Source organism: Lygodium microphyllum, chromosome 17 (genome assembly GCF_053477565.2).
Source record: "Lygodium microphyllum isolate KBCC chromosome 17, Lygodium_microphyllum_v1.1.10, whole genome shotgun sequence".
NCBI classification, from domain to species: Eukaryota; Viridiplantae; Streptophyta; class Polypodiopsida; order Schizaeales; family Lygodiaceae; genus Lygodium; species Lygodium microphyllum.
In genome coordinates, this window is record NC_141151.1 from 25758007 (window position 1) to 25785272 (window position 27266).

The 27266-nt window shown below is 41.6% G+C and overlaps 1 protein-coding gene across 7 annotated transcripts in view; it reads left to right on the forward strand.

Annotated features, from left to right (window-relative positions):
* The first annotated feature begins 19291 nt into the window (after positions 1-19291).
* LOC148021706 (uncharacterized) overlaps positions 19292-27266 on the forward strand; it is a 165509-nt gene continuing 157534 nt past the window's right edge. The window contains exon 1 of one of the 7 annotated variants that reach the window (XM_087697216.1): positions 19292-19500. Coding sequence is in view for 5 of the 7 variants with exons in the window: in XM_087697215.1 (XP_087553341.1) it covers positions 19855-20316 (462 nt within the window). In the remaining 2 variants the exon portion in view is untranslated. Of the gene's footprint in view, positions 19501-19610; positions 20317-27266 lie in introns of those variants that run through there. The other 6 variants (XM_087697215.1, XR_015694381.1, XM_087697214.1 and 3 more) reach the window with 6 other exon arrangements.

Here is a 27266-nt window from a genome sequence, read left to right on the forward strand (position 1 = left end):
ACATGAAAAAAACACAAAAATCACACCCGAAAACACTCGAAAAAATAAATAACTAAAAATTCGATAGTCGAAAGAGGGAGGAGGAAAAAGGAAAAAGTGGGGGAAAGTCTCAAGACACGGTTGTCAAGTCAAACTGGAATTCCAATGCAAATAGGGCAAGTTCACATGGAAAAATGTAAAAAATAGGCACGAAAAGGTCCCGAAAACCCACAAAAATTAATAACGGATGAACCGTGCATCGAAATGACACGGAGTAAAAAGGAAAAAATGTGAAGGGGAAGGGTTAGGATAGGGTTGGCATATCAGACCAGGGTTTTGAAGCAATAAAGATGTGTTCACATGGAAAACCATCCCATTTACGAGAATTGCTTCAAAAAGTAATAACTTGAGAACCGTCTGTCGAAACAGGGATCAGTAAAAATGAAAAATAGGCAGTTCAAAGGGACAAATAGGGATATAAGGTTGGATTGGAATTCTGGTATGTAGGGTACGTTCGTATGAAAGAAGCGCAAAACCAAGAATAAGGGCAAACAGTCAAGGAACAACCCCGGGGACAGGGTGAAACAGAACTGAAGAATAGGGAAGGGACCCCATCAGGGTAAAATGAAGTCATGGCATGGATGCATGATCAGATAGGGTTTATGCATGGGGGTATGCAACATAAACGCGCCGGGAAGCATCCCCACACTTAAAACCTTAGTAGGAAGGGTAAATCTAACATCAAGAACCTAATACCTCACCTCACATCAACCACGAACGTCCCCACACTTAAGACATAACCGTCACTAAAAAACAGAAGGTGTAGGGTTAGAAAAACTTGGCCCATATTGCCGAGGAGGAATGTCAACTATCAAGGTTGCGTCTTGTGTCATTGTTGGCTACAAGAGGTAACAAGGTGTCTTCACAGCACACGTCCTTCATCCTTCGTGGCAAGAACCATGCGACAGCACCCAGGGAGGTAGCTGGTTGAAGGAATCACAGAAAATTCGTCGATGGCGAGGAATATTGCACTCAACTCACGAGCACTCAAATGGAATGAAAGAGCAGTCACTCGCCCCATGACTAACATCACTCGAAGAAAATAATGATGAAAACCCAAAGCTCACACCCGGTTTAGGAATCGACAAGGGGATGGTGCAAAGAGAGTATGCCAGGGTGCACAATTGATGGTGCATTAGTGCATCCCGCCCATCTGGCATAGGTGCAAGGAGAAATGCCAGGGAGCCTTGCAATGCAGTGTATAGAACAGAATGACGTGTCTTGTGCCGATGGCAAAAACCCATCCCTTGGATGCATAGGGAAACGAAAACGTATCTGACTCCAATTGTCGCAACGTTCCTCAATCCTCACCTCTCAATAATTGATTGAAGAAACATCAGTCACACTCAACCCACCCTCTATGTCATGCTCTGTTGATAGATACAAAGGGCAGCCCTTTCCTGAAACCCATTGATGTAATCCTCACAATCACTTGTGCAGAGGTTGTATGCCTTGTGCGCAAGTGATGGTGCAACTGTGCATCCCACCCTATGCCGGCATATAGTGCAAGAAGAAAGGCCAGGGAGCCTTATGGTGCAGTGCACAAGAACAGATCATGCATTTTGCATTGAGAGGCCCATCCCGTGCGTGCAACACTCCGTTCACACATCTCACCTCTCATTTGATTTCAAGGGAAAGACTGGTCACTCACCCCACCCTCTGTCTCACGCTCTGATAGATACAGAGAGCAGCCCATACTCACGTCCCCATCCTGTTCGGATGAAAGCTCGCATCACTCAAGGGGTTAGTGATGAAGATCATGTCAGTTGTTGTTGTCATAAGGATCTTGAGAAGAAGGCATACACAGGGAGGCAGCCTACAAATCTCATACGTCAATGATTTGTAAGAAGAGTCGTCTATTAAGAAGGGCAGACGAACTGATATTGTAGAGACAGCGTACCAAGGGAGGTGGCTTCAATTTACTTTCTGAAGAGGTTTTGCTGGTAATGAGTCAGCTATCCTGAACTGTGGGGTGTTACCACCTTCTCCACAGTCAGCTTCCCGCCCAAGGGTGTTTCTACCTTTTCTTGGAACGAGGCATGCTATGACAAGCAATTTCTTCATTTTCTCCCATAACAGTTTGTTTGTTTTGTTTTGTTTTGTTTTTCTTTTCTTTTTCTTTTTCTTTTTCTTTCATTAAAACAGAGAATGCTAGAAATACCATGTGTCAAGACCAACCTCGCCACCGTTGTTGGATCAAACGAGAAGAGAACAAGGTTGGGTTGAGAGGTATCTGTGAGGGGCCAACAGAACGAGACCACCTTATGAGGAGAATCATAAGGGCTATCAGAAGCATGACAAGGACACTGCGACGCCCAAAAGGGAAAGGGTAGATTGATTGTGATTGTCAAGATCCCCAGGGAGGGAAGTACATCTTCAGGCGATAACCATTGATGAGGAAAGGATCATCAAAGGCATCAACGGTCTGCACCTAAATAGAGCCGTTAGGATTGACAATAAGTACCTTGTACGGGCCTATCCACCATTGTTGAAGCTTGCCAGGAGACTTGTTAAATCTCAAATCATAGGGTAGAACAAGATCCCCTTCTTTGAACTCCTTGTGCTTGATGAAACTGTCATGATAGGCCTTGTGTCGCGCTTGAGTAGTTTCCATGTACTGTAGGGCCATCCACCGTATCTCATCCAAGCATTCCAAGTGCAGCAGATGGCGTTGTAGTGACTCATTATCTCCCAAGCGTTCTTTAAATGCCACTCGCAAAGAGGGCAATTCTAGTTCAACAGGAAAGATGGCTTCTATCCCATACACTAGCTGGAAAGGGGTTTGCCCTGTAGCTGCCTTATGGGAGGTTCTGTATGGGAGCCTTTGTAAGTCGATCGTCCCAGTCACGACGATGTGCAGCAATCGTTCTTGTCAGGATCGAGCAAAGGATGAAATTGGTGACTTCAACTTGGCCATTGGCTCTGGGATAATAAGGAGTGGACTTGAGATGGCGGATCTTATACAACAAGGAGATGGCGGATCTTATACAGCTCAGTCAGCTCCTCCATGATTTTGTTAAGGAAATGAGTACCTCTGTCACTTACCAGCTCGAAGGAACTGCCAAAACGAGTGATAATATTCTCGTACATGAACAGGGCTACGCTGTTACCATCATCCTAGTTCAGAGCTTTAGCTTCACACCACTTTGTGACATAATCCGTACATACTAAGATGTATCTGTTCTACTTCCATCTGGTGGGTGGATCAATGGGACCCACAAAATCAATCCCCCATTTCTCGAACGGCTTTAGGGAAAGAATGGGTTGCAATGGCATGGCACTTGTTTTGGTGGGTTTCCCCATTCACTGACAAGCATCACATCTCTTACAGTAATCATATGCATCCTTGTGGAGGGTCGGCCACCAGTATCCTGCTAACAGAGCCTTCCTGGCTGTCGCTTCTCTTGCGAAGTGTCCACCACATGGTTCTTCATGGCATGCTTTCAAAACTGTGCCAATTTCATCCCCTGTAACACATCTTCGCAGTACTTCATCTTTGCCTTTTTTGTACAGTGCACTGCCTAACAAAGTGTAGGGGGTTGATTCTAACATAAGCTTCTTCTTCTCATGGCTTGAGATGCCAAGAGGATACTGTTGAGTTGCCACGAGATTGGCTATGTCTGCATACAAGGGAATAACTATTTCAACTAGAAACAAAGAAGCATCAGGAAGGTCTGGATCATCCTATTCCACTTCTTCTATTTGAGGAATCCGTGATAGATGATCGGCTAGGACATGGGAATGGCCAGACTTAGTGACTACTTCAAAGTCGAACTCTTGGAATATGAGTAACCATCTCATCACTTGTCCTTTAACATCTGCTTTGTTCATCAGGAAGAACATGGCTTCATGATCCACATAGAACTTGAAATGTGTTAACAATAGATAGTGTCAAAACTTCTCTAGTGCAAACACCATTGCCAAGCATTCAAGCTCTGTCATAGTGTAGTTCCGTTCTCTACTATCAGTGACCTTTCGGCTTGCATAATAAATTAGTTGATCTAATTTAGAGGGGCCCTTTTGACATAGGACAGCACCTAGCCCCGATGCATCTATGTGCGCATGGAACTCCTTCGTCCAGTCAGGAGGCTGTAAGATATGTGCTTGGATAAGGCACTGTTTGAGGGCATTAAAGGCTTCTTCACAATCATCAGTCCAAAGGAAAGGCAACCATCATTACTCGTTGGAAGGTGGCAGGAGCATTATAGAGCCTAAATGGCATCACTCTATACGCATAGGTCTCCCATTCTGTGGTGAAGGTTGTTTTAGATTGGTCATCTTCTGCGATTTGGACTTGGTTATATCCACTGAATCCATCCAAGAGGGAATAGAGCTCATGGCATGCCACTGTGTCCAACAGTTGGTCTATAAAAGGGATAGGAAAATGATCATTCTTTGTCTTTGAATTGAGCTTTCGAAAGTCGACACATTTTCGAAGTTTCCCGTTCTTCTTGGGTACTACCACAATGGGCGAAACCCATTCACTGTTAGCCACGGGATAAATGAACTCTGCTTCAAGAAGTTTCAATAATTCAGTCTTCACCAGAGCAGAATAATTAGGATTCATATGCCTTTGTCTTTGCCTTACAGGTTTGGCATCATGCTCTAGGTCAATATGATATTGACATACTATGGAATCAATCCCCTTTAGGTCTTTATATGACCAAGCAAACATGTCTAAGATCTCCTTGAGTAGGTCTCGCAGGACCACTAGTTCTCCTTCTGGAAGATTGAGGCCCACTTTCAAGTGACGTTCAATACTGTCAGTATCCAAGAACGTTACTTGTCTTTCACCTTCCACTTCACGAATAAATATCCCACGGATTGCTTTTGGATAGAGGTTTGACTCTTTTAAGAGAGTAGTATCCTCGTCTGATGTTCCACTAGAACTAGTGTCCTTCTGAACAGATGACTCATTCGTCTGTTGAGGTTGCTGGAAGGGTATCAAAGCTTTTTTTGCTTCTGTGTGAGTGCTATTTTCTTCTGGACTTAGGTATTCATCTTCAGAGGATGCGTCCAGGAATGTCACATAGCACGAACCTTCTAGAGGCTGTGGCTCTGAGGGCTTTGGCTTCTGTTGATAGGGGGCATTATCATCATCTTTTCTCTGGACTAAACAGTTAGGGCAACATGAGCCACTGGTGAACTTAATTTTTATGCTTTTAATCCATTGCTTATACAAATTCTGCATTCTTTTTGTGGTCCATTGGCCAACCCAAATGGAACCATAGTCATTCCATCCAACACCGTGAGATCTTTGGCCTCTGAGGTCTCTGTAGGGACATCAACAAGATCATCCTCTATCAGAGGGAACTCTTCATCTGCACTTTCATAATCTGCTTCGTTTTCTTCCTCATCATTTTCACCCTCTTCCTATGGAGGCTTTGTAGGAGAAGAACAGATCTTCTGCCTCTGCATTTGCTTTTGCTTCTGTCACAGCTTCTGACTCTACTTCTGCCTCTAGCTTTGAATCTGTTATTATCTCTGTGACTGTCTCTGTATCCGCTCTGTCTCTGTACTGCCTCTGCTCTGTAACTGTATTGTCTCTGCGACTTTCATGTAACAGGAAGAATAGTACATCCATGCTTCTATTTCACTGTCAGAGGTGATTTCAAAAGTTAATTCTAGTTTAGGCAGGAGGTATTCACCCATGGACAAGGATTTTACTTCCCTTGACAGTTGGCTTACAGTGCCCATTGTTAGGGACTGTGCCTCTGTTTTCTTAGGAAAGATCTACTGAACAGCCTCTTCATCTCCTAATGTACCATCTGTTACCTCGTTTGAGGAGTCAGTTATGACTTTGATGGATGTGGATCCATTGCCTTTTTGCAATCCATACAGTTTTAACACCGCTTTGATGACAGTTGGCTTACAGTGCCCACTGTTAGGGACTATGCCTCTATTTTCTTAGGAAAGATCTGCTGAACAGCCTCTTCATCTCCTAATGTACCATCTGTTACCTTGTTTAAGGAGTCAGTTATGACTTCAATGGATGTGGATCCATTGCCTTTTTGCAATCCATACAGCTTTAACACCGCTTTGTTGGGTCATCTGCCTAGGGTTAGGGTTCCTTTGAACCAATCCGTCCTGGCTCTTGCTTCAAAAAGCCAGGGTCTTCCCAACAGTAGAGGGTATGAGGTCCCATAAGAATTTGGTTTGACCACCAGATATGTCAGCCAATAATCTCTTCCTGTAAGGGTTGTTTTTACATATGGGAGGATGCCCAATGGTTTAATTCTGCTTTGGTCCGCCAATCTAATAAGCCACTGTGTAGATTAAGTTCCTTGCAACCCTAAGTCCTTCATTGTCACATCCGTCATTATGTTTACTGATGAACCTCCATCAATCAATGCATATGAAATAAAACATCCTTCTATCCACACACTAATCTCTGGGGTTCCAGGATCTAGGAAGGCATTAGCCACATCCACTTCCTTTACAGGCTCCGGGGCCTTATTAGTCTTGGTCGCTATTGAAGGAGCGATCCTTAGTCCATGTCTTCTTGTCAAGATGCTTTTGAATTTCTTTCGGCAGCTGGGAGACAACATCAGTAACTGTCGAAATATTAAGTTTGATTTAAAAGTGTCTAGGTCTTTGACCAAGTCATAATCTTTGATAGAATCCACAGGCTTCTCTAGCTTGCTAGGGAATGGAGCTACACATTTTCATCTTTCCTTTTTCTTCTAATTATTGTAGCATCGGCACTTCCTCTATTTCTAGAAGTGCTTCTGTATCATCTAACTCTTGGGCCTTTGATCCTGTCTCTGGGTCTGTCTCTGCAACTCTTTGTGGTACTACAGTGCTCTGTACTGCACTATTCTGTTCTGTACTGCTCTATCCCTCTGTTGGTAGGTTAAACTTCACAGTCTTGGCAGGAGAGTTATTTTCGTTTTGAACCACTGGTTCCTTCTTCTTGGTGCGCGTAACAACAGCAACTTCCAACTCTACCAAATTGGAGACATGCTCTTGTACCTTTTGCTAGCTATCAGTGGCATTGGCCTTTACAGGGGCTGGACTTGGACAGTCCTTTGCAATGTGGCCTTCTCCTTTGCATCGGCTGCATAAGGGCTTGTAATCTACAGATCGTCTAGGATTTGGACAATTCGGGGAGATATGACCCTTTTCTCCACACCTATAACATTCCACCTCTGATCTCTGACCACCGCCAGACTGTCGGCCTTTGTAACTTTGAGAGGGAAACCTCCTTGGATCAAAATTAGGACCAAATTCCCTAAGCTTTGGTCCAATATCTTGTGTTATCATTTTGGATTCCAACAAGTTGAATCTTGCATTTTCATCCTTCTGTCTTCATTCATGCATCTCTTTCAGATAGCAAATTCCTCTGTATGGTTCTTCCGCAAACAGTAGGAATAGAAGGCCCCACGAATGGTTGATTTTCGGGTACATTCAGTGGCTAAATGTCCCGCTTGATGACACTTTTCACACCATGTATTAGAGCGCATCACATCTCTTCCAACTCCCACACAGGTGGATATATTGGCGGTATTCACCTTCAGCGTCTGTAGCTGCTCTGTAATCACATCCAAAAGCTCTTTCTTGATACTTGCAACTAAGTTGGATAAGTAATCCTTCAGATTTTCACCTCCTAAAGTGATTGTAGTAGGATTTTGGGCTTCTATAATTACTGTATACACTGGTTGGGTCGATCCAAAAGGTCCTCTGTTCTGGCTCTGATTCAGAGCTCCTGCTGAGACTTAGGGTTGTTAATTCCAATTGGTAGGATTCCACTGTTGTTGAGTCGCTATTGGAGGAACTATTTGAGGCCACTGTTGCTGTGGTTGAACCATCACTTGAGGCACTGTCATCTGCAGCAACCATAGTGGATTAGGTGCATTATACTGCGGCATTATTTGCATCTGGGGATAGGGGTAGGGAACTGTTCCTAGGACTGCATTTGGTGGGTATACCATTCTTGGCATGGGAGGAGGTAAGACTCCTCTTCCTGGAGTCATTGACAGCCTTGCTTCAACTTCATCATATAATCTTGCACTTTCCACTGCAGCTTGCAGATTGACTAGTCTTCTCAATTCCACGAACTTGAGAACTTCTGGTTGTAGGCCCTTGAGAAACACTCCTTTCTGGATTCCTTCGTCCAAATGATAGTTAGTTCATCTCTTCAGGGTGGATTCCATTCGTGAGACATAAGCTTCTACTCTTTCTCCAGAGGACTAACTTAGGTTCATGAACACCTCTCGCATCCGCACTTCAAAACCTTCACGTCTGAATTTAGTGAGGAAGGCCAACTTCAGGTCATCCCATGTGCCAAAAGTTCCTGCTGATTGTCTCTCATACCACTGAAACGCCGCACCCTTGAAAGTGGCAAGGAATATTGCTAACCAATGCTCAGGGGTTCTGGCATTGTTAGCCACACATGCTACCATAAATTCTGCTACATGAAGATCAGGGTCTTCATTATACTCTCCCTTAAAAACTAGCAATGGGACTACGTTTGTTGGCATGTCATCAATATTTCCAAGGCGAATCTGACTAGGAAGGGGACCTTGAGTCGCCATGGGGACTTCTGTAAAGAGTGCTTTTAGGGTGTCAAAGGAGGCTTCTGCTGTAAGCTCATTCTCAGCTTTGATTTTTGCCTTCTCTCTTCTCACATAGCTCTGGACTCATTCTAACGCTTGCCTCTTTATTGCGTCATTCATCAGGGGGTTGGCTCCAACCAGTTGGTCTGTACTCAACAGGATAGTATCAGAGAGGGCTTCAATCTCTGAGGGATTCTCTGGCTAACATCTCTTCTACTTCTCTCTTTTCAACATCTTTGAATTCGGCTTTCAAACCACTACAGAGGGGAAGATATTCCGTTCTGAAAGTATCAAAACTCATTCTTCTTAGGATCATTGTTGTGTCATTATAGTAATGCCAGCTTTTGAGGGTTTCAATAGTGTATGTTGTGAAAAACACTCTGTCTACCAACTTCCAGTGGGTTGCAAACAGAAGATTGTCAGTGCACCAAGCATCCCACGTATCTTGCCGTTGAGCATCCCGGAACAAATTCCAACTCTTTTCCTTCTTGTTTTTGTAAACCTCCACAAACCACGACTCCTGAAGCTTCTTCATGATCTCCCACTCGATGATGTCTAGAAACTTCTCAATGAATGAAAAATCTTCCATGGATGGTCATTCTCTTTGTTGCTGCTCTTCAGTTTGTTCCCAACAGTTTGCCACCAAGATGCAAGTCTCTGCTACTTCAACAGAAAGAGAAAACAATCCACCACATAGAGCATGCATCATGATGGTGATGTGTTTCCGCCATTGTGGGATGAACTTCTTGTGGAAAGTGGCTTTGATGATAAGAATTTCCAACTCTTCAATGGAAGAAGAAACTTTGCAAACTTCCATTGAATTCTCCTCTTCTTGACAATGCCATTTCCTTCATTTTCAGCCTCTTCTAATGCTTATTGATGGTAAGTTTTCTTGACTACGAACCAAAAACATGGAGCCCCAAGAGGAACACCAAGGAAAAGGAAATTATCTTGCAAGAATATCTATCTTGTAACATCAATAAGATTTTATTTCATTCTTTTGACAACCAAAACAAAGAAAACAACAATTCTTCACGCATCATCATAGTAGATATCTCCTACGAATTTGATAGAATCAACCATAATCTTCAACATCTTCATAGAATCCTTCAATATAACAAAGAACACAAAATAATACACCATTTTTTAATGGAAATCAATCACATAGTATTCATCTTCAATGTCTTCATAGTTCTCTCTCTCAATCTCTCATATACAGTTACACTGTTTTGATAGAATTGACTATCTTTGACTCTCTCTCTCTCTCTCTCTCTCTCTCTCTCTCTCTCTCTCTCTCTCTCTCTCTCTCTCTCTCTCTCTATCAATATTACATCATCTCCTCACTACAACACTCTCATAATAACTCTCAATAATCCTTCTTAGGTCATGGATACACCTCCCAAGAGGTATGTCTGATATGAAGAGTCACCAGAGCCACTACAGTGTCTCTTCACAGCTCACTACTGTCACTGTCACTTCAGTCTTCTCTTCAGTCTTCAGCAGTTGCTTCTTCCATTTGTTTTAGCTCTTCTGAACTTAGATTCATCCTTTCCAAAAGTTAGAAAACTTTCCCAAAGTCACACATACATTTTACAGAACACTTACAGAAGTTCTACAGAACAATTATAGTACAATACCAAAGCAACTACAGTACAGTTACAGTATACAAAGACAGAGGCTCTATAGAAGGTCTACAGAGGGTTATAGAAGGTCATCAGAACCTCATAACTCATACTCAAACCATTCCATACTATCAAAAACTATTCAATAGACTTCCAAAAGATCTCAATCTTCATCAATTGTCAATCCATGCTTCATACAGAAGAAAATCAGAACAAAACATAAGCTCTACAGAAGGTATACATAACCTATCAGAACATCATAGAGCTTCATATCTCCACTGAGAATCATCATGAACTTCCAAAACATAATCAATATCATCCAAAACACTCTCAAACACTTCCATTAACAACCATACATCATTCTAAATCCATCAAAAATCAATTATTCAATCCTCAAAAACAACAAAAATCAATAAAAATTTCAGTCTTTTTTCACTCTCAACATTTATTGACATGATGGCTAGTGGATCAAATGATAGTACCATTAATATTGACAAGTTGGATGGCATTAATTACTACTACTAGAAGGCACATATATGGCAAGTTTTTGTGCTGCACAAATTGGTGATTAACCTATTGAGACATGGGGGTGTAAAGCCTGAAGCCTTTAATGAGAAGAATCACGCTAAATCGGATGACTTATGTGAATCTACAATCATTTTGTCACACGCTAAGCAGGTATTCTACAATGTTGTCTATGAAGAGTAGAATGCATTGAAGTTATGGGAGAATATCCATAATGTCTATGATAAGTAGAGCCCTACCTCTCAGATGATATATTGGATGAAGCAACTCATGGACCTTCTTATGAAGGAGAAGACTTCCATATCTGCCTAGATAAATGAGTTTTATTCTATTTTCAACCACTTGTCTTCGTAGGGGATTGACTTTAACAAGAATCTTCCACCATCGATCTTATTGGTTACATTGCTTGAATCATAGGACACATTCCATACTACTATGTGTGCAAATATGCCTATTGATGGGCTGAAATTTCACAATGTAGAGGGTGCATTATTGAATGAAGAAGTTAATAAAAAGAATGTTGATGCTTCCCATAGCTCTCATGCTTTGACGATCAGAGGTAATAAGGATGATAAGAGCAATAATGATCGCCCTAGAAGAGACTCTCAAAAGACTCATTCTCAGTCATGTGGATAATCTCATAGTAAGTCCCAATAAGTCGAATGTCAAGATTGAATATCTTAATGTAGTGCGGAGTGATTCAGATGATGATTACATACTTGCAGCTTCCTCTCTTGATATTTCACAGTTGATTGATGCCTCGTCTACCTTATGCTCAATGTTGGCTAATTGATTCAGGGGCTTCATTTCATGCTATTGCTCATTGAGAGTGGTTCCACTCCTATTGCAATATGCCATGGTTTGTTAGATTGGGTAATGACTTGGCATTGGATATTGTTTGTATTGGAGATGTATAGCCCTTGGGGGCACATGTCATTATAGGGAGGAGTGAAATGCTTGCCTGTTTGTAGTATCTTCTCCCCCTTAACTATAAATGTTTGAACTCTTGCACTCATTTGCTTTATGGCTAGTAGATTCACAATTCACATAAGAAGTCTAGCATTATGCACATGGGTGAGCCTTTGGCTCTTGTTGATTTTGATGTTTGTGGACCTATGCCCTATTAGTAGGTGGTGCAAAGTATTTCATTACTTTCTTTGATGATTACTTACATAAAGTCTGGGTACACCCCAAAAAGTAGAAATCAGATGTATTGGCTATGTTTCAGTGTTGGCTTACTCATTTGGGCATACCCCAAAAAGCAGAAATCAGATGTATTGGCTATATTTTAGTATTAGCTTACTCTTATTGAGAACCAACATGGGTATAGGTTGAAATACCTATGACCTAAAAATGGGGGTGAGTATGTTTTAAAAGCCTTTGAGCAGTTTTGTGATGAGAAGGGCATTAAGCGTCAGTTGAGCACCCCATATGCCCCACCCCAGAATGGTATGGGTAATCACATAAACAAGACGATTCATGAGAGAGTCTATAGTATACTTAGCCAAGAAATCTTAGCATAGCAATTTTGGGTTGAGGTCATTACCACTACCATACATTTGATTAATAGATTCCCATGCACTACTATTGGCTATTAGATTGTAGAGGAGGTATGGTTTGGAAACCTCCATCATATACTCATTTGTGTGTCTTTGGTTGTGAGGTTTTTGTCATGTTCCCAAGGACAAGTGCAATAAGTTGGATTCTAAATCAATGAAATATATCTTCCTTGGCTATAGAGATGAAGGATAGATGGGCTATCACCTATGGGATCCATAGGCTCAAAAGTTCATCCATAGTAGTAGTGACCATGATGTTGTTTTCCATGAGGAGAAAATGCATAAATAGCCTAAGTAGTTAAGGTACGTAGGGCGATATTTAAGGACGAGCCTTCGGCCCGCGTACAACTAGCTAGATGGTTTGTAGAGCTTATGCTCCAATGGCCCATGACTATGATGTTAGACATGACATTTAGACCCCAAAGCTTGCTTTGGGATGTTCTACTAGAAATAGACATCCGCTTGACTGGTTTGAGTGCTCCATGGACTATGTTATGGTGGTATATGTTGGTGAGCCTCGCATATAGATGATAGTCAATCTTGGAAAAGGTCCATGCAGTCAAAGCATGATTCATTGTAGAAAAATCATATTTGGAATTTGGTTTCTTTGCCTTGCCATACAAGTGGATGTACGAGTTGAAGAGTGCCCCTGGATGCCCCAAACCAACATATAAGACTAGATTAGTTGCTAAGGGTTTTAAGAAGGAGTATGGTGTTGACTTTGATGAGGTCTTATTACCTATAGTTAAGATGATTACCCTACGCTTGGTATTGGCTTTGGTTGCTTAGTTAGATCTGAATCTTTATTAGATGGATGTAAAGACAACTTTCTTACATGGAGACTTGCATGATGAGATCTATATGCATCAACTTAAGGGCTTTGAGAAAAAAGGCCATTGAGAAAGAGCCTTGATGGCCTTAAGTAGGCACTTAGGGAATGGTACCATAAGTCTAATATTTTCATGCATTCACATAGATATACCCATAGTGATATGGATCTGTGTTTATACACAAAGAAGGCCAATGATGATAGCCTTATGATTTTGATACTCTATGTGGATGATATAATGATATATTGATTGTTGGAAGTGCTCATGATGAGCTAGACGCATTAAAAAGTCAACTCAAGAGAAGAGCTTTGAGATGAAGGATTGTGTCTGTCGCCTTAAAGGGTTTGTTGCATAAGGCTCTTGCTTGAGAAGACACTGGCCTTTGAGAAAAGTGAAAACAAATGTGAGCCTTTGCACTTAATTAAGATTATATTAGTATATTCTCCTAAAGAAAATAAAACCAACTCCATTTTAAAATGTTACATTATGTAGCTAGCTACTAGTTTAGCCTTTGGGATTACATTTTCATGTATAGTCAAATCACACACACACACACACACACACACACAATCTTATTATAAGTCTTCAAATCTATGGGTAAGCCCAATAGATCTCAAATCCCTTAGTGAGAAAAATAGATTGGATAGATTTTCATGTATGAAAACAACCCCTTTGACATGGCTTTGAGATTTGGATATGCATCACATGCAATCACTCTAAGGGGCTCCCTTACTTGTCATAGAAGGAGTATATCTAGAAGGTCCTTGAGTAGTTTTATATGTAGGATATTAAGTCTATTGGTTGGCCTTTAACTTCTCATGTGAAGGTTAGTTAGGCCGATTTGTGGTCCGTAGTCTGTCGATGATTGGTTATACTTTCATGCATTCACATAGATATATGCATAGTAATATGGATCTATTTTTATACATGAATAAGGCATATGATGGCAACCTTATGATTTTGGAGCTCTATGTGGATGACATGTTGATTATTGGGAGCGCTCATGATGAGTTGGATACCTTGAAAAGTTAATTGAGGAAGAGCTTTGAGATAAAGGACATGGGACATGCCTCACATATTCTTGAGATGTACATCACGTGCGATCGCTCTATGGGGATCCTTAACTTATCGCAAAAGGAGTATATCCAAAAGGTCCTTAAGCGGTTTCATATGCAAGATGTTAAGTATATTGGTTATTATTTAGCTTCTCATGTGAAGGTTGCTTGGGCCGATTGTTTCTAGTCTGGTGAACAAAAGGCTGAGATGGCCAAGATCCCTTATGCATCCACAATGGGTAATTTGATACGTGCCATAATAACCACTCATCCTAACACAACATTTGCAATGGGAGTTATGGCACCCTATATAGCCACACTTGGCAGGTGGTATTAGGATGTCATGAAGGGTATCATGAGGTACGTTAAAGGCATTGCAAATATATGCCTACACTTATAGTATCCACATACCCATACGTTATAGGTGGCCAGTGCCCATCATTGTCACTTGATTCTTTATTCTTTTAGTGACTAATGAATAAGGGAAGACTAGTCACACATTGTGACTGTTGGAGCTTCCACATCTCGACTCTCTCTTTCTCTTGCTTTCTTGCTTCATTCTTTGTAGCTTGCACCTCTGTTGCTTCCACTTGCTCATACTTCCACCTAGGCTTATCCCTTCATTCTATCCCTAGGCAATGCTATGACTATTGATTTAGTTTATCAAATAATTGATTTGATTATTATAATTTTATGTGGATTCTTATTTTTTATCATTATTCATTATTCATATGAAAACATGTAACACTTGTTGCATCATACTAGGTGGATATTTGGGGACTTAATATGTTTTGTGTTTTTGGTGGGTAGATGATTGGGTTGGATTAGAGGAAATTGTGATAATATTGGACTACATGGAGCACAACTAATTATTTTGGCATTCTTTGGGGTGCATTATTTATACACTTTGTGTGCAAGACCTTTTGATTTATTGTATATCTCTAGTCCTAAGGTTGGGCATGATTATTTTAGTTGGAAATATGATGTTTATAATTTTACATATTATAGATATTTTAGGAAAAGAGGAGTTGTTTATGAAGTGAAGTGAGGATAAACTATGAATGTAAATATCCTAGTTTGGGTAGAAGATATTGACAACCATTGACATGCTATTATTTAGAGCATATGTTACCTACTAACTACTCACATTCTCTCTATAGCCTGGAAGGGGTCTAAGGTTAAGAATGCCCTCAACAACATTGCCAACAATGTGCAAAAGGCCATTCCTATGCAACGAGCTGATCCAACAAGTGGCAACTATAGTATCACCATGAACTCTTGATGTTTGATGGTGGTTTGTGTCATACATCACATGCACCTCAAATTTCATGGCATGACCATTGTCACATGTACTCCTAACCCTATTGTTGGTGAGAAAGTTTGTGTTGCCAAGTATTGTACTACATAATTGAGATAGAAAATCTATTAGTACGATACTCTTCTTTCTTGTGAAATCATCTTGATCTTTACACTCAGTAATCATTCATAAGCCTTCTTGGTCATTTCATAAGCCTACTTGGCCATGATTTGTGCAAAAGATTAGAGCATTTGTTTACAACTCATTGTAATCTTTTCAATCTAAGTATATTTTGGAGACATCAACATTGGTTGTGTATATTGCATAGTCTCTTTCATTTGAAGAGTTTGAGTTTTATCAAACATAAACCACATACAATCATGTCCTTTATCTCAAAGAAAGCATGAGCAAGCAACTTAAAAGCTAATAATTGCTCTAAATTTAATCAAACATAAACCATGTATGATCATGCCATCTATCTCAAAGCAAGCATGAGGAGTGCCTTAATTATCACTCAATGCATGTTTTAATGGGCATGAATTACCAAAAGCACATTCTTGTTGATTCCATAAGGAGGTTTAAGTAAGTGTGTGTGTGTGTGTGTGTGTGTGTGTGTGTGTGTGTGTGCGTGCGCGTGCGAGTGCGAGTGCGCGTGTGTGTGTATATATATATATATATATATATATATATATATATATATATATATAAGAGAGAGAGAGAGAGAGAGAGAGAGAGAGAGAGAGAGAGAGAGAGAGAGAGAGAGAGAGAGAGAGAGAGAGAGAGAGAGAGGATAAGATATTGTAATCCCCTTGTAGGAGAAAGGATGCTTTAGCAAATGGAATACCTTGAGTCTCGAAATGCTTGACCCCACACACACACACACACACACACACACACACACACACACACACACACACACAGATAGAGAGAGGATAAGATATTGCAATCCCCTGATAGGAGAAAGGATGCTTTAGTAAATGAAATACCTTTAGTCTCGAGATGCTTGACTATAACCATGGTGTGATGGGAAGTTGAAAACTGAATTGTCTTAAAGTTCCTTGAAATTTTTCTAATTTCACTACATATAACACCCATCACATAGAGGAAAACATACATGTTGAGTGTGTTTGGGTTCAACTCCCTACCTTCCTTTTGCAAGTGTGAACTATGCAAATGCAAATCCCTATTGGTGTATTTGCACACAATGTGTTCTAAAATACAAATATTTATATGTTGGAAGGCTATTGAGAATGTCAAGAAGAAGGAGTGTTTATTGAATTGTTAGTACTTTAAGCTTGGAATTTTATAGTTTTAATTTTGAAAGGTTTAGTGTGGTTGGAGAGCTCAAGGGCCACTCACAAATATGTAAGCATATTATGTGGGTTCAAAAAAAGGGATTTTAAAATTACCATTTTACACATTATATACATATTTATAACATCAAACTAGATCCAATATTTATGCTTTAGATTATGGTAAGAGAGATTTTAAATGAAATTTTATTTTAGAAGCCAAAGGAGGTAAATATCACAATTTAGATATTCTATTTTTTATACTTCTAAATCTAAAATGGTATGAATACAAGAGCTTGATTTGGTGAGTTGGGCTCATAAGCATCTTGACTTAGGGCACATGAGCCTATGACCAAACATATTTGCATGGGTTAAACTATATATATTAGTAAAATATTTACAATATTGAAGGGATGTCATAAGATAGTCCACATTCCATATTCACACCACATAAAGGGGTTTGTATGCAATCTTGAAGATCGAGTCGTCTTTTTAAGGGCTTTGAACATACATAGTAAATAAGCTGCACAATACAAAATTGGTGAGTGTATATGCTTTTTACGATGCGATACATACATACATATAGACATGTGTGCTTATGTGGGTCCAACATAGTGTACTATACTTATTCCAATAAGCAATTAAACAAATGTGTGAATAAAGTTAGCAGGGGGTTGTGTGTGTGCATGTTTTTGAGAGAGAGAGAGAGAGAGAGAGAGAGAGAGAGAGAGAGAGAGAGAGAGAGAGAGAGAGAGAGAGAGAGAGAGAGAGAGAGAGAGAGAGAGAGAGAGAGAGAGAGAGAGAGAGAGAGAGAGAGAGGTATACATCATTGCCATACAGGTACCTTAACTTAAAAGCTACTTGTAAACATGTGCCTCTTTGAGTTTAACACCTTCAAAAAGACTAAGATATCTTCTTACAATTCCAAACAATGTTGTCCCATGACATTTTCTTCTCTTGCCTCATTATTACTCTATTTCTATTTGCCCAAATTTACCTAAAAACAATAGCTCTAGCTATGTTCCAAACCCTAAGCATCTCTTCATCAAGTCTGCCATTATCTCCAAAAAGATCCATTTGCATGGACAAGATGTTGTTGAGGCTTGCACGATGTTGGAACCAATCTTTCAAACTTTTCCAAACCAATCGAGCATCCTTGCAATGCCACATCAAGTGGGTTATTGACTCTTTATGAATATCACACATGTTGCATAGAGTGCCAACCCTTCAAAACTTGTTGATTCTTTTGTGGATAACTTCCTTTCTACCATTTTCCATTGTAGTAACTTCAGTCGCCCACTTGACATAGTAGACCACATTCTTAATAGCCTTCCCTTCCAAGTATTGATTGATGTTTGAGGGTACATATCCTTCTAGGTTAGTGCCACCTTGCTCTAAGGGCTTATTAAAGTCTTTCTTGTTTTTCATTTTGACAATAGGCTTACCTTTATAGTCGACCAGACAATGCCATATGCTTTTGGGGCTAACTTTGGAGGCCACATCCTATTCTTTGCTTTCTTGTGCAGCACTTCCTCCACAAATTTTTTCTCTTCTTCCCTTGATATGCGTTTGGCTACAAATTGATTTGACCTCAACACTCCTCTTCCATTCTTATGTATATCTAACCATCTCATTATTCCTTTATCCACTAGTTTAGTTGAGAATCTCCACTTGTGTGTGTGTGTGTGTGGGGGGGTGCCTTGTCTTCTTATGAAAAGGTACAAGACCATATGCATTGTAGTAAGCTCACATCACCTTTTCTATCTTCATCTTGTCTCCATTATATCTCCCTTATTGCACTGCTCTAGCCTTCTACTAGTTTCTTTATTGTCTCATCACCCTTGTTCTTTAGCTTAGCTGTTGCATCAACTATTTTATCTTCCCAATTTGTTTGTGACCACTTGCCTTCTAGGTGATCGATGACATGTGAATACCCATGGTTCACTACAATCTAGCTTGGGCAGGAGTTTGAAAACAAGACTTTTGGCGTCCTCAACTCCTTTCTCTAATCTAAGTCCACCACTTTTCTCAATAGTTGGTCACCACCTCCCAAGCAATAGCATGCAACATCTCTACATTCCCATGCTTATAGGGAAAGAAAGGTCTTCATGTGAGTCCATTTTCTCCCATGGAACCTTAAAAGAAGGGGTCATAGCCGCAACAAACATTGTTGTAGGTGAAAGAATCTAATCCAGAATAACTAGCCTTCCTGCGAAATTGGTTGAAAGCTGAGCAAATCTTGCCATTTTTGCCTCCATTTTATTGAATAGCAATTTGTCATTCTTGGCAATCAAGGATAATTGCTTGCTTGGAACCTTGAATAGATTGGAAGTAGGTATTTACTTAGAAGCCTTGAGTATGTGTTGAGATATTTGCAATCACACCTACTTCAGTCCCTTTGTGAGAAGCAGTGAGGGCTCAGGACCAGAATCCCATATGCACAATAGGAGAAAGTACCACCACTCAATTCCTATAAAGCATTATACTTGCACTCTTTTTCTAATGCAATGATGGTACTCTTTTCTTTCCAGTAAAGTGTCATGTCATTGTCAATACACAAGATTGTGTTTATGAGTCCAAGTCCCAATCTTGGAACCTAATTCACTTGTGTAACAATTTGTCCTAGTCATGGTCAATGTCTACATGAGTTCCTTTTTCCTCTTTCAACCTCCATAGCTTGCATTTTGGATTTATCACATGCTCTTAATCCTAACGATGCTTACTAGGTGAACTTTCCTTTAAGCTTTTTAAAGCTTTTGTAATTTACAAACTTAAAAAACCTAAAAGTTTCCAAACGTTGAAGCTTTTCTTCAATTTTGGGTGCACACTTATATTTTTATTCATTAACCCAAAAAAATAACAAAAAAGATAATTACAAAACGTCACATAGCTGCACCTGCAATGACCCGGGCTAGTGAAAATAACATATTGCACAGAATAGATAGATACATTCTCAGCATTATTAAAAGCGACTACGGTGGAAACGGCAACCATCCATCACAGGCCCGACATTGTGAGGAAAGCCCGCCATCATAGCGAGCTGGCTGGCAAGGTAGGACGAACCAGACCATAGACCGTGAATGGGCGTAGGCTGGATGATCCAGCAGCAATGGTGGATTCTCTCTCCGACTCAAGCTCACGGCTGGACTCGATGCCTTCAAGCGCCTTTCATCCCTGCCACCCTACGACTTCCGCCGCCAGCTCCTCCCTTTTGTTCGTTCTCTCCTGCCTCCCGGCTCTTAGGGTTCCAGCCCCTCCATGTGCAGCCTCATGTACGTTCCCAGCTCCAAGCGCAAACCGAGCAGCAGCGGCAGACAGAGGCCTTCCAGAGCCCTGGTGTCGCATTGGCTCATCCTCCCTCCCCTCCGTTAAGTGGTGCTGTGAAAGAAGCGTCCCTGAGCACCGAGCAACTGCATGCCGTGCAGACTGCGGACTCGTGTGTTCGTGTGGTTGCGGGGCCAGGCTCTGGTAAGACGCGCGTCCTGACTCAACGTGTCGTGCACCTCATCTCTCATCAAGGCGTTTTGCCCTCGAACATCTTGGTAGGATTCTTCAGTTTCATGCAACCACTTTCTTGCATTGTTGGCATTTGGTAAATTTTAAACCAAAAAGCATTGATTATCTTTTTAGTATGCATTCTTCTCTATCCAAGAAATGATTATCAGTGTTGGTGTCTCTTGTGTGCTGTCATCATGTGTTGTGGCTAACATAGCCTACTTGAGTGGTGGACTCTGCGGCAATAGAGCTAAATTCTAAAGTTTCGTTTTGATTGTCCATGTCATTACTGGCTAACATCAGTAAGTACAAGTCAAGTTGTGCTGTTAATGTGACAGTTGCTTTGGTGAGGGTTTCAATCACTTTCTGGCCATTGCAAGCATACATGGAGAGGAACTTAAACTTCAATGGGAAGGGGCTGCTGCAAAAACCCTTGCAAGATCACCTTGTTGGAGGCTTCAAGGAACAAGCTGATGCATTGTGTTTTGAAGATGGATGTTTATCAAGTTGGCTAAATCAATATTTGGGAACTTGCGATTCAGTCAGTATCTACGTAGTCATAGGCACCATCAAGCATAGGTGCCATCAAGAATATACAAGGCAACTCTAAGCCCCCAAGCCCAATGTTGTTTGTGAGAGTTGAGCATTGCCATCCATAGTTGCTAGGAGTGTTAGAAAGAGGGAAATGGAATTTGTTTCAAAGTCACAAAATGGAGTTTCGGCCTTGGTGCAAAATGGCAAAACAGGAACCCGAAAAACATAAATATGAAATGTAGAGAAATATTTATAAATATCAATATATGAAAGAGAAAGAGCGAGAGAGAGAGGAGCGGGGGGGAGGGGGCGAGGAGAAGAAAGAAAGAAAGAAATATTGATGTCTACTGAAGGCCAAATTAGCTTGTCAGACATATCCATGTATAAGAGAGTATCCTCATGGTATCAAGATAGTGAAAACTGAAAAATCCTATCTAATGTGCAATGAGTGCATGCATCATCGTCCAAGTGAGCCATCAACACATACAAGTATGTCCATCTAGGGACATGATATTGTATGCGTGTGAGGCACAACAATGCCATGCAAATTTAACTCCATCTAATGAGGATTAGGGAGCGGGGGGACTCTTGGAATAGGGCCTTGAGTATATCTTGGATACAAGAGCTAGTGTGGTAGGCCAGGTACATCTTATGCAGTTATTGAATTTGGGTGATCTCTTTTTGGTGCGAGTAGGGCTGTCTCCTGCTAAAGTTGCTAGGTCGTCGTGCAACTCTCATCTCCTATGCCCTTTGTAGGGACACACCTCTTGGTCTCATGATCATTGTGTTTGTATGTCCCCAAAAACCAGTGCTACCCCCTGATAAACTTTGTCATGGTTGTCTATTGTATTGTCCCGTGTACCTAATACTAGTAGGGATGCTTTGATTCTTTGGATCTTGTGTATAGCGACCCAAATATCTCTGATTTGGTGTGCTTATCATTGATTGTATGCATAGAAATATGAAATAGGGAACGTGAACGGGGACGCCAAACCTAGGGAACGAGAATGGTATTTAAAAAATTAATATTTCACTCATAATCCATGTGGACTTTGGAGTGTTCAAACTAAGGTATATAATCCACAAGGACAAATCATTTTAAGTTTTAACTTTAAGATATCATGCATCATTCTAAAACTATTCATTAGAAATTGAATTGCAACTTACAAGGCTCATGAGGTAAGCTATTCAATTATAAATAATAAAATGCATAATACATAGATCATAAATGATAAAACAATGAACAATGAACTAAACTTTAAAGTCTAAGCTGAAAGAACATACCTATGGTCCCATTGCCGAAAAACTTAAAAGATTATAAATATGAAGTCTAATCTTTGAAAGAACATGCTTATTGCCCCAAAAAAGACTACAAATATAAAGTCTAAATCTCTAGATTGAAGCAAAGTGCAACATGCAAAAATAGCCCAAAGGGCAATTGCAAGACTCAAGTATAAATATAATATCGGCATGGCACAACTGTCAACAGCCCAAGTGTCACACTGTCATCAATGATCATAATATCATATACAATGTATATGTGTCATGTATCATGAGACTCATGATAAGTAAACAAAATCAAAGATCATTATCATGATCTTAGGCTGCTCTAGCTACTCTTGAAGTGCAAGCCTCATCATCATGTGTACCATGAATTGTTGCAACTCCCTCAACATTAGCATGTGTCTCCTCTTCCTGTTGCATCTCCCACTTTGTGAATGGATCAGACTTTGTTGTCATAGTGTTACATAACATCCTCAAATTAGCACTAACGAATATTAGATCATTTACCCTCTCCACACCAAGACAGTTCCTCTTCTTTGAAGCAATGTGAGCGTATGTACTCCACAATTGCTCCAAACAAGAGGAGCTAACCAACTGACTCAAAATACGGATGGCTAGTTGGTGCAACTTTGGACCATCCGAACCATAGTCCTCCCACCACAAAGCTGCCCCAATCTTACAACGATCCTCTTGTGCATCCCCACAACCAAAAGAACCTCGAAAGGTCCTATAACATGAAAGTTGATCTCTATTTTTTCGTTTAGTACCATGATTAGGCAGTAGACAAGACAATATAAGTTTCCATGCATCCATAACCTCAGTGTCATTCTCCTGACCCTTGCCCTGGACTCAAGATCCATAACAAATGCAGTTGTATGCATGGATGAGCTATAGGAGTTCCACTTGGTTACAACTAAATGGCGTATCTCCTCATACGCCTCATCATTTGGTGCCAACTCCTGCAATTTTTCATTTAGCCTATCCATAGCCTCATATACCTTGCCAATGCAAGGTTGCATAGTATCCATAACCCTCAATAAATGTACAATAGGTGATACCATAGCATCTATCCGCTTTACATCATCCCAAAAAGTGGAGTTATTTGCTTTCTCCAAGCACAAGATACCTGTAGGAGTATCTGCCAATGTTGATGAGGTAAACTCATCACTAAGAAATAACTGCCTCAAGGCACCACTGCATTCTCTTAATCTGCCTAGCATCAAGAAGTTAAAGGCAATGTTGGTATCAGAGTATTTTAAAAGTGTCTTCTTCGACCACAAAGAGAAGTGATGGCGGAGAAACTGGTGATTCAAAACAAAGCTAACCATTCGAGCTCCTTGTTCTATGACAGGTGTAATCCATGATAGGTTACCAATATCCTTTAGTAGGTTGTTTAAGCAATAAGCCATACAATATGAAATTGTGATATGCGGATAATATCCTTGGATAATAGCACTTGCTACCCTATTTGCGGGCTCTCCATCTGCAACAAATCCCACAACATGCTCTAGGTCAATAAGCTCAATACCTGTAACCCACTCTGCTGCAAGTACATTTGTTGACTTTCCTATCCCCGATGCATTATGTGAAGATATGAAATACATTTTCCCACGAGAATAAGCAACCATACCATGAATGGAATGCTTTCGTGTATCACTCCAACCATCAGCAATCAAGGAAACTCCATTTTTAACCCACATGCTCTTTCTAGTCATTGTTGCTTGCTTAACAAGGCGCTTTTCCTTGTTGAGCAAAGTGGTGTGTAAGATTTGTGATGATGGAGGTACATATGAAGGGCCATACTCACCAATCTTCTTGCACATCAATTTAAAATACTCTGACCTGGTTGCACGAAATTGAATGTGGTCATGATAAAAAAAGCGTGCCATTGATGTATCGACCTCTTCCTTCTTCTTGGGATCCCGACTAGCATCAAGTGTGCTCTGTCTATGTGCAACACATGGTGGTGTTGATGCCATGGCCGATGCAATGTCTGCAGTAGGTGTGGAGGTAGCACTTCTTGATACTGACCTTGCTCTAGATACATCTGATGGGGATGGTGTCACAAAAGTTGCAGGGTCAAGTGCAACACGTCGTGGTCTAGATGCAAGATAAGCTTGTTGATCTACTACATGGTCACAAAGCTCCCTTTACTTTTCCAAGGTTACATTCGGACAAAGCTATACCGTTGAATTTGGCTCATGTAGGAGATGAGCTTGGACCTGATTATGCATAAAACGGAATAAGTGGTGATTGGTATTCCATATTCTAATATTTAAGTAACTTTGAAAATTTAAAATCAATAAAAATTCGAAATACAAATGCTCGGCTCAATGGATTGCCTTGTTTGCGTCGCTAGTTCGCTTGTATGGGCAAAGCTTGCAAGTCCATGGTTGATATCCTCCACCACTCAATGGGCAGTCAGCATTTACTTCTTGCCACCATGACCAATCGTCGGACTGCCACGTGGCAGTCCGACTGCCTGCGGCCCAGTCGGCTGCATTTAATGCAGCCGACTTATTCCAGGCTGCGCCCTATTTTCTGGCGCCCCAGTTCATGGCAGTTTTCGATTATTTATAGTCGACGTTTCTAGCAGTCTGGTCACTCTTCTCTGTCGCAGATTACAGACCGGTGTCGTGCAGATTTCTGTCTCTGTTCACAGATTTCAGACAGCAGACAGTGCAGACTGCAGCAGACTTCAAGGTGGACAGCAGGTCGCATCGTCGAGGTGGAGACACGCAGTCCAGCGCACTGCGCCCGTGTATATCTTTGTATTCAGCATTCTATATACAGCAGATCTTCATCGTCCACTGTCTCTTTCTCTCCCTTCTCTCTCTCTCAGTCCTACGCTTCCGCACCGCTGCACTCTGACATGGTATCAGAGCAGTATTTGAGGGCTGACTGAGCGCAGAATCAACCTGAAGAGGAGTTTCCATCGCGACACAAATTTGCGTTTTTTGCGTTTAAGGGCAAACAGGAGGGCTGCGCCTTGGAACAAGGCTGAAACGAGTGTGGGCGCACAGGAAAGGAGTACAGGTGGTGGATTTGCTGCTGTTTACTGCTGTCTGACGCGGAGGAAGTTTGAGTTTTCAACCTAAAAGTGCACGTTTTGCTTTTTCATCGCCTCCGGCGGGTGAAGAAGCTTCGGGACGCGGAAGAGCCTTAGCAGGCTGAGTTTACCCAGTCAGAGGGGGCTGCTTTTGCGTTTGAGAAGGCATTGCAGATGAAGATGTCTACAGAGATGGATCTGGAGTTCCAGGCGATTATGAACCGGAAGGTGCCTGTCTTACCGGCTCTTCCTACAGATCAGAAGCTCGACGGCGACAACTACCGCATTTGGCGCGTTATGATGTTGGCCATCCTTGAGTCCTATGATTTGGCGGAGTTGGTACAGGAGGATATTGACCGGCCTTCGGTAAGAGATGAGTCCAAACTCTCTTCCGATGCTCGTACGGAGTTGGCCAGGGCCCAGTCTCATTGGGACAAACTGAATGCCAGGATTCGATCTTTTCTCTTTCTATCATGCACTACAGCCGTGATCGCTCACATCGAGCACTTGACAGTGGCTTGTGAGATATGGCTGGAGCTTGATCAAATGTACAATCGGATGACCCTGATGAAGAGGGTTTCTTTGGAGGTACAGATGCGGACCTTGTCCGTAAATAAGTCTTCTTCGCTAAGGGAACACATTAACAAGCTAAGGCAGCTACAGATGCAGGTTCAGAATGCGGGGAAGCCGATTTCCTCCGAAGACATGGCGATCACACTATTGTCCCAGTTGCCACCACGATTCGGTACATTTTACTCTGCCCTTATTGCTTCGGGGCGAGAGTCTACTCTTCGCTGGGAAGAGTTGGTTCCTATGGTCTTGGACCAAGAGGAACAGTTAAAGGGATGGAATGCTTCCAAGACGGAGGCGTTGACAGGTCAAGCCTCTCAGAAGAAGGGGAAGGACCAAAAGAAGAAGAAGGGGGATAACAAGCCCAAGAAGGACAAGGAGAAGGACAAGGACAAAGACTCCACATGTCACATTTGTGGAAAGACTGGCCATTGGAAGAAGGATTGCCCTGACAAAGACACGAAGGACACCAAGAAGAAGGATACCAAGGATTCTGGAGCGATGGCTGCACCCTCATCAGCTGCATTTCTACATTTAGTTGTCATTGAGGACGCTTCACCGAATGCTTCTGATGCTGCGATGACGGCTCCCCAAGCTCGAGAGTGGATTGTTGATAGTGGTGCCTCACGGCACATGACTCCTTCATCAGATGGTGTTGCCCAGCTGCAACCTTCGCGTGGGTAGGTGCTCATTGGGGACAGCTCTTCAGTTTCTATTGCAGGTCGAGGTAAGATGCAGCTTATTCCGGATGGACGAGGTGGCACCCATACCTCAGAGGTTTTGCATGTACCAAGATTAGGGTACCATCTCCTTTCAGTTCATAAGATTTGCTCCCTTGGTCTTTTGGTGGAGTTTGACAGTTCTACTGTGCGAGTCCTTGATCGTGAATCGAGGAAGGTTCTATCATCTGGATATGAGGAGAACGGCATTTACAAACTGAAGTCTTCCACTGCCCTCTCTACTCTTCTTCTTACCTCACAGTCATAGTCTGAGTTATGGCATGCTCAGTTTGGTCACCTGAACTATGACTATCTTCGGAGGGCGTCACGTGGACAGCTTGTTCGAGGGTTGCCGGATATAGTGGTGAGCCAGCAGCCATGTGTCTCCTGCATACGGGTGAAGCAGCATAGAGATGCCATTCCCCACACCGCTTCGCGGCGGTCTACTTCACCGATGGAGCTAGTATCTACGGATCTATGTGGCCCTATGAGGAATGAGTCCCTGCGTGGGAGCTTGTACTTCATGTTGATCGTGGATGACTACAGCAGGATGACATGGGCCTACTTTTTGGCACTAAAGTCAGAAGCTTTCTCGCACTTCAAGGATTGGCTTCTCTTTGAGGAGAACCGATCAAGCCGGAAGTTGAAGACCTTGCGATCCGACAAGGGTGGTGAATTTGTGTCTAATGAATTTGCTCGGTTTTGTGCAGATAGAGGAATTCACCAGGAGTTTGCCAATACCAATACTCCTCAAGAAAATGGTATTCTAGAACGGAAGAACTGCAGTGTGATCGAGATGGCGCGCACCATGATGGAGCACCGACAGACCCCTCAGGTTCTG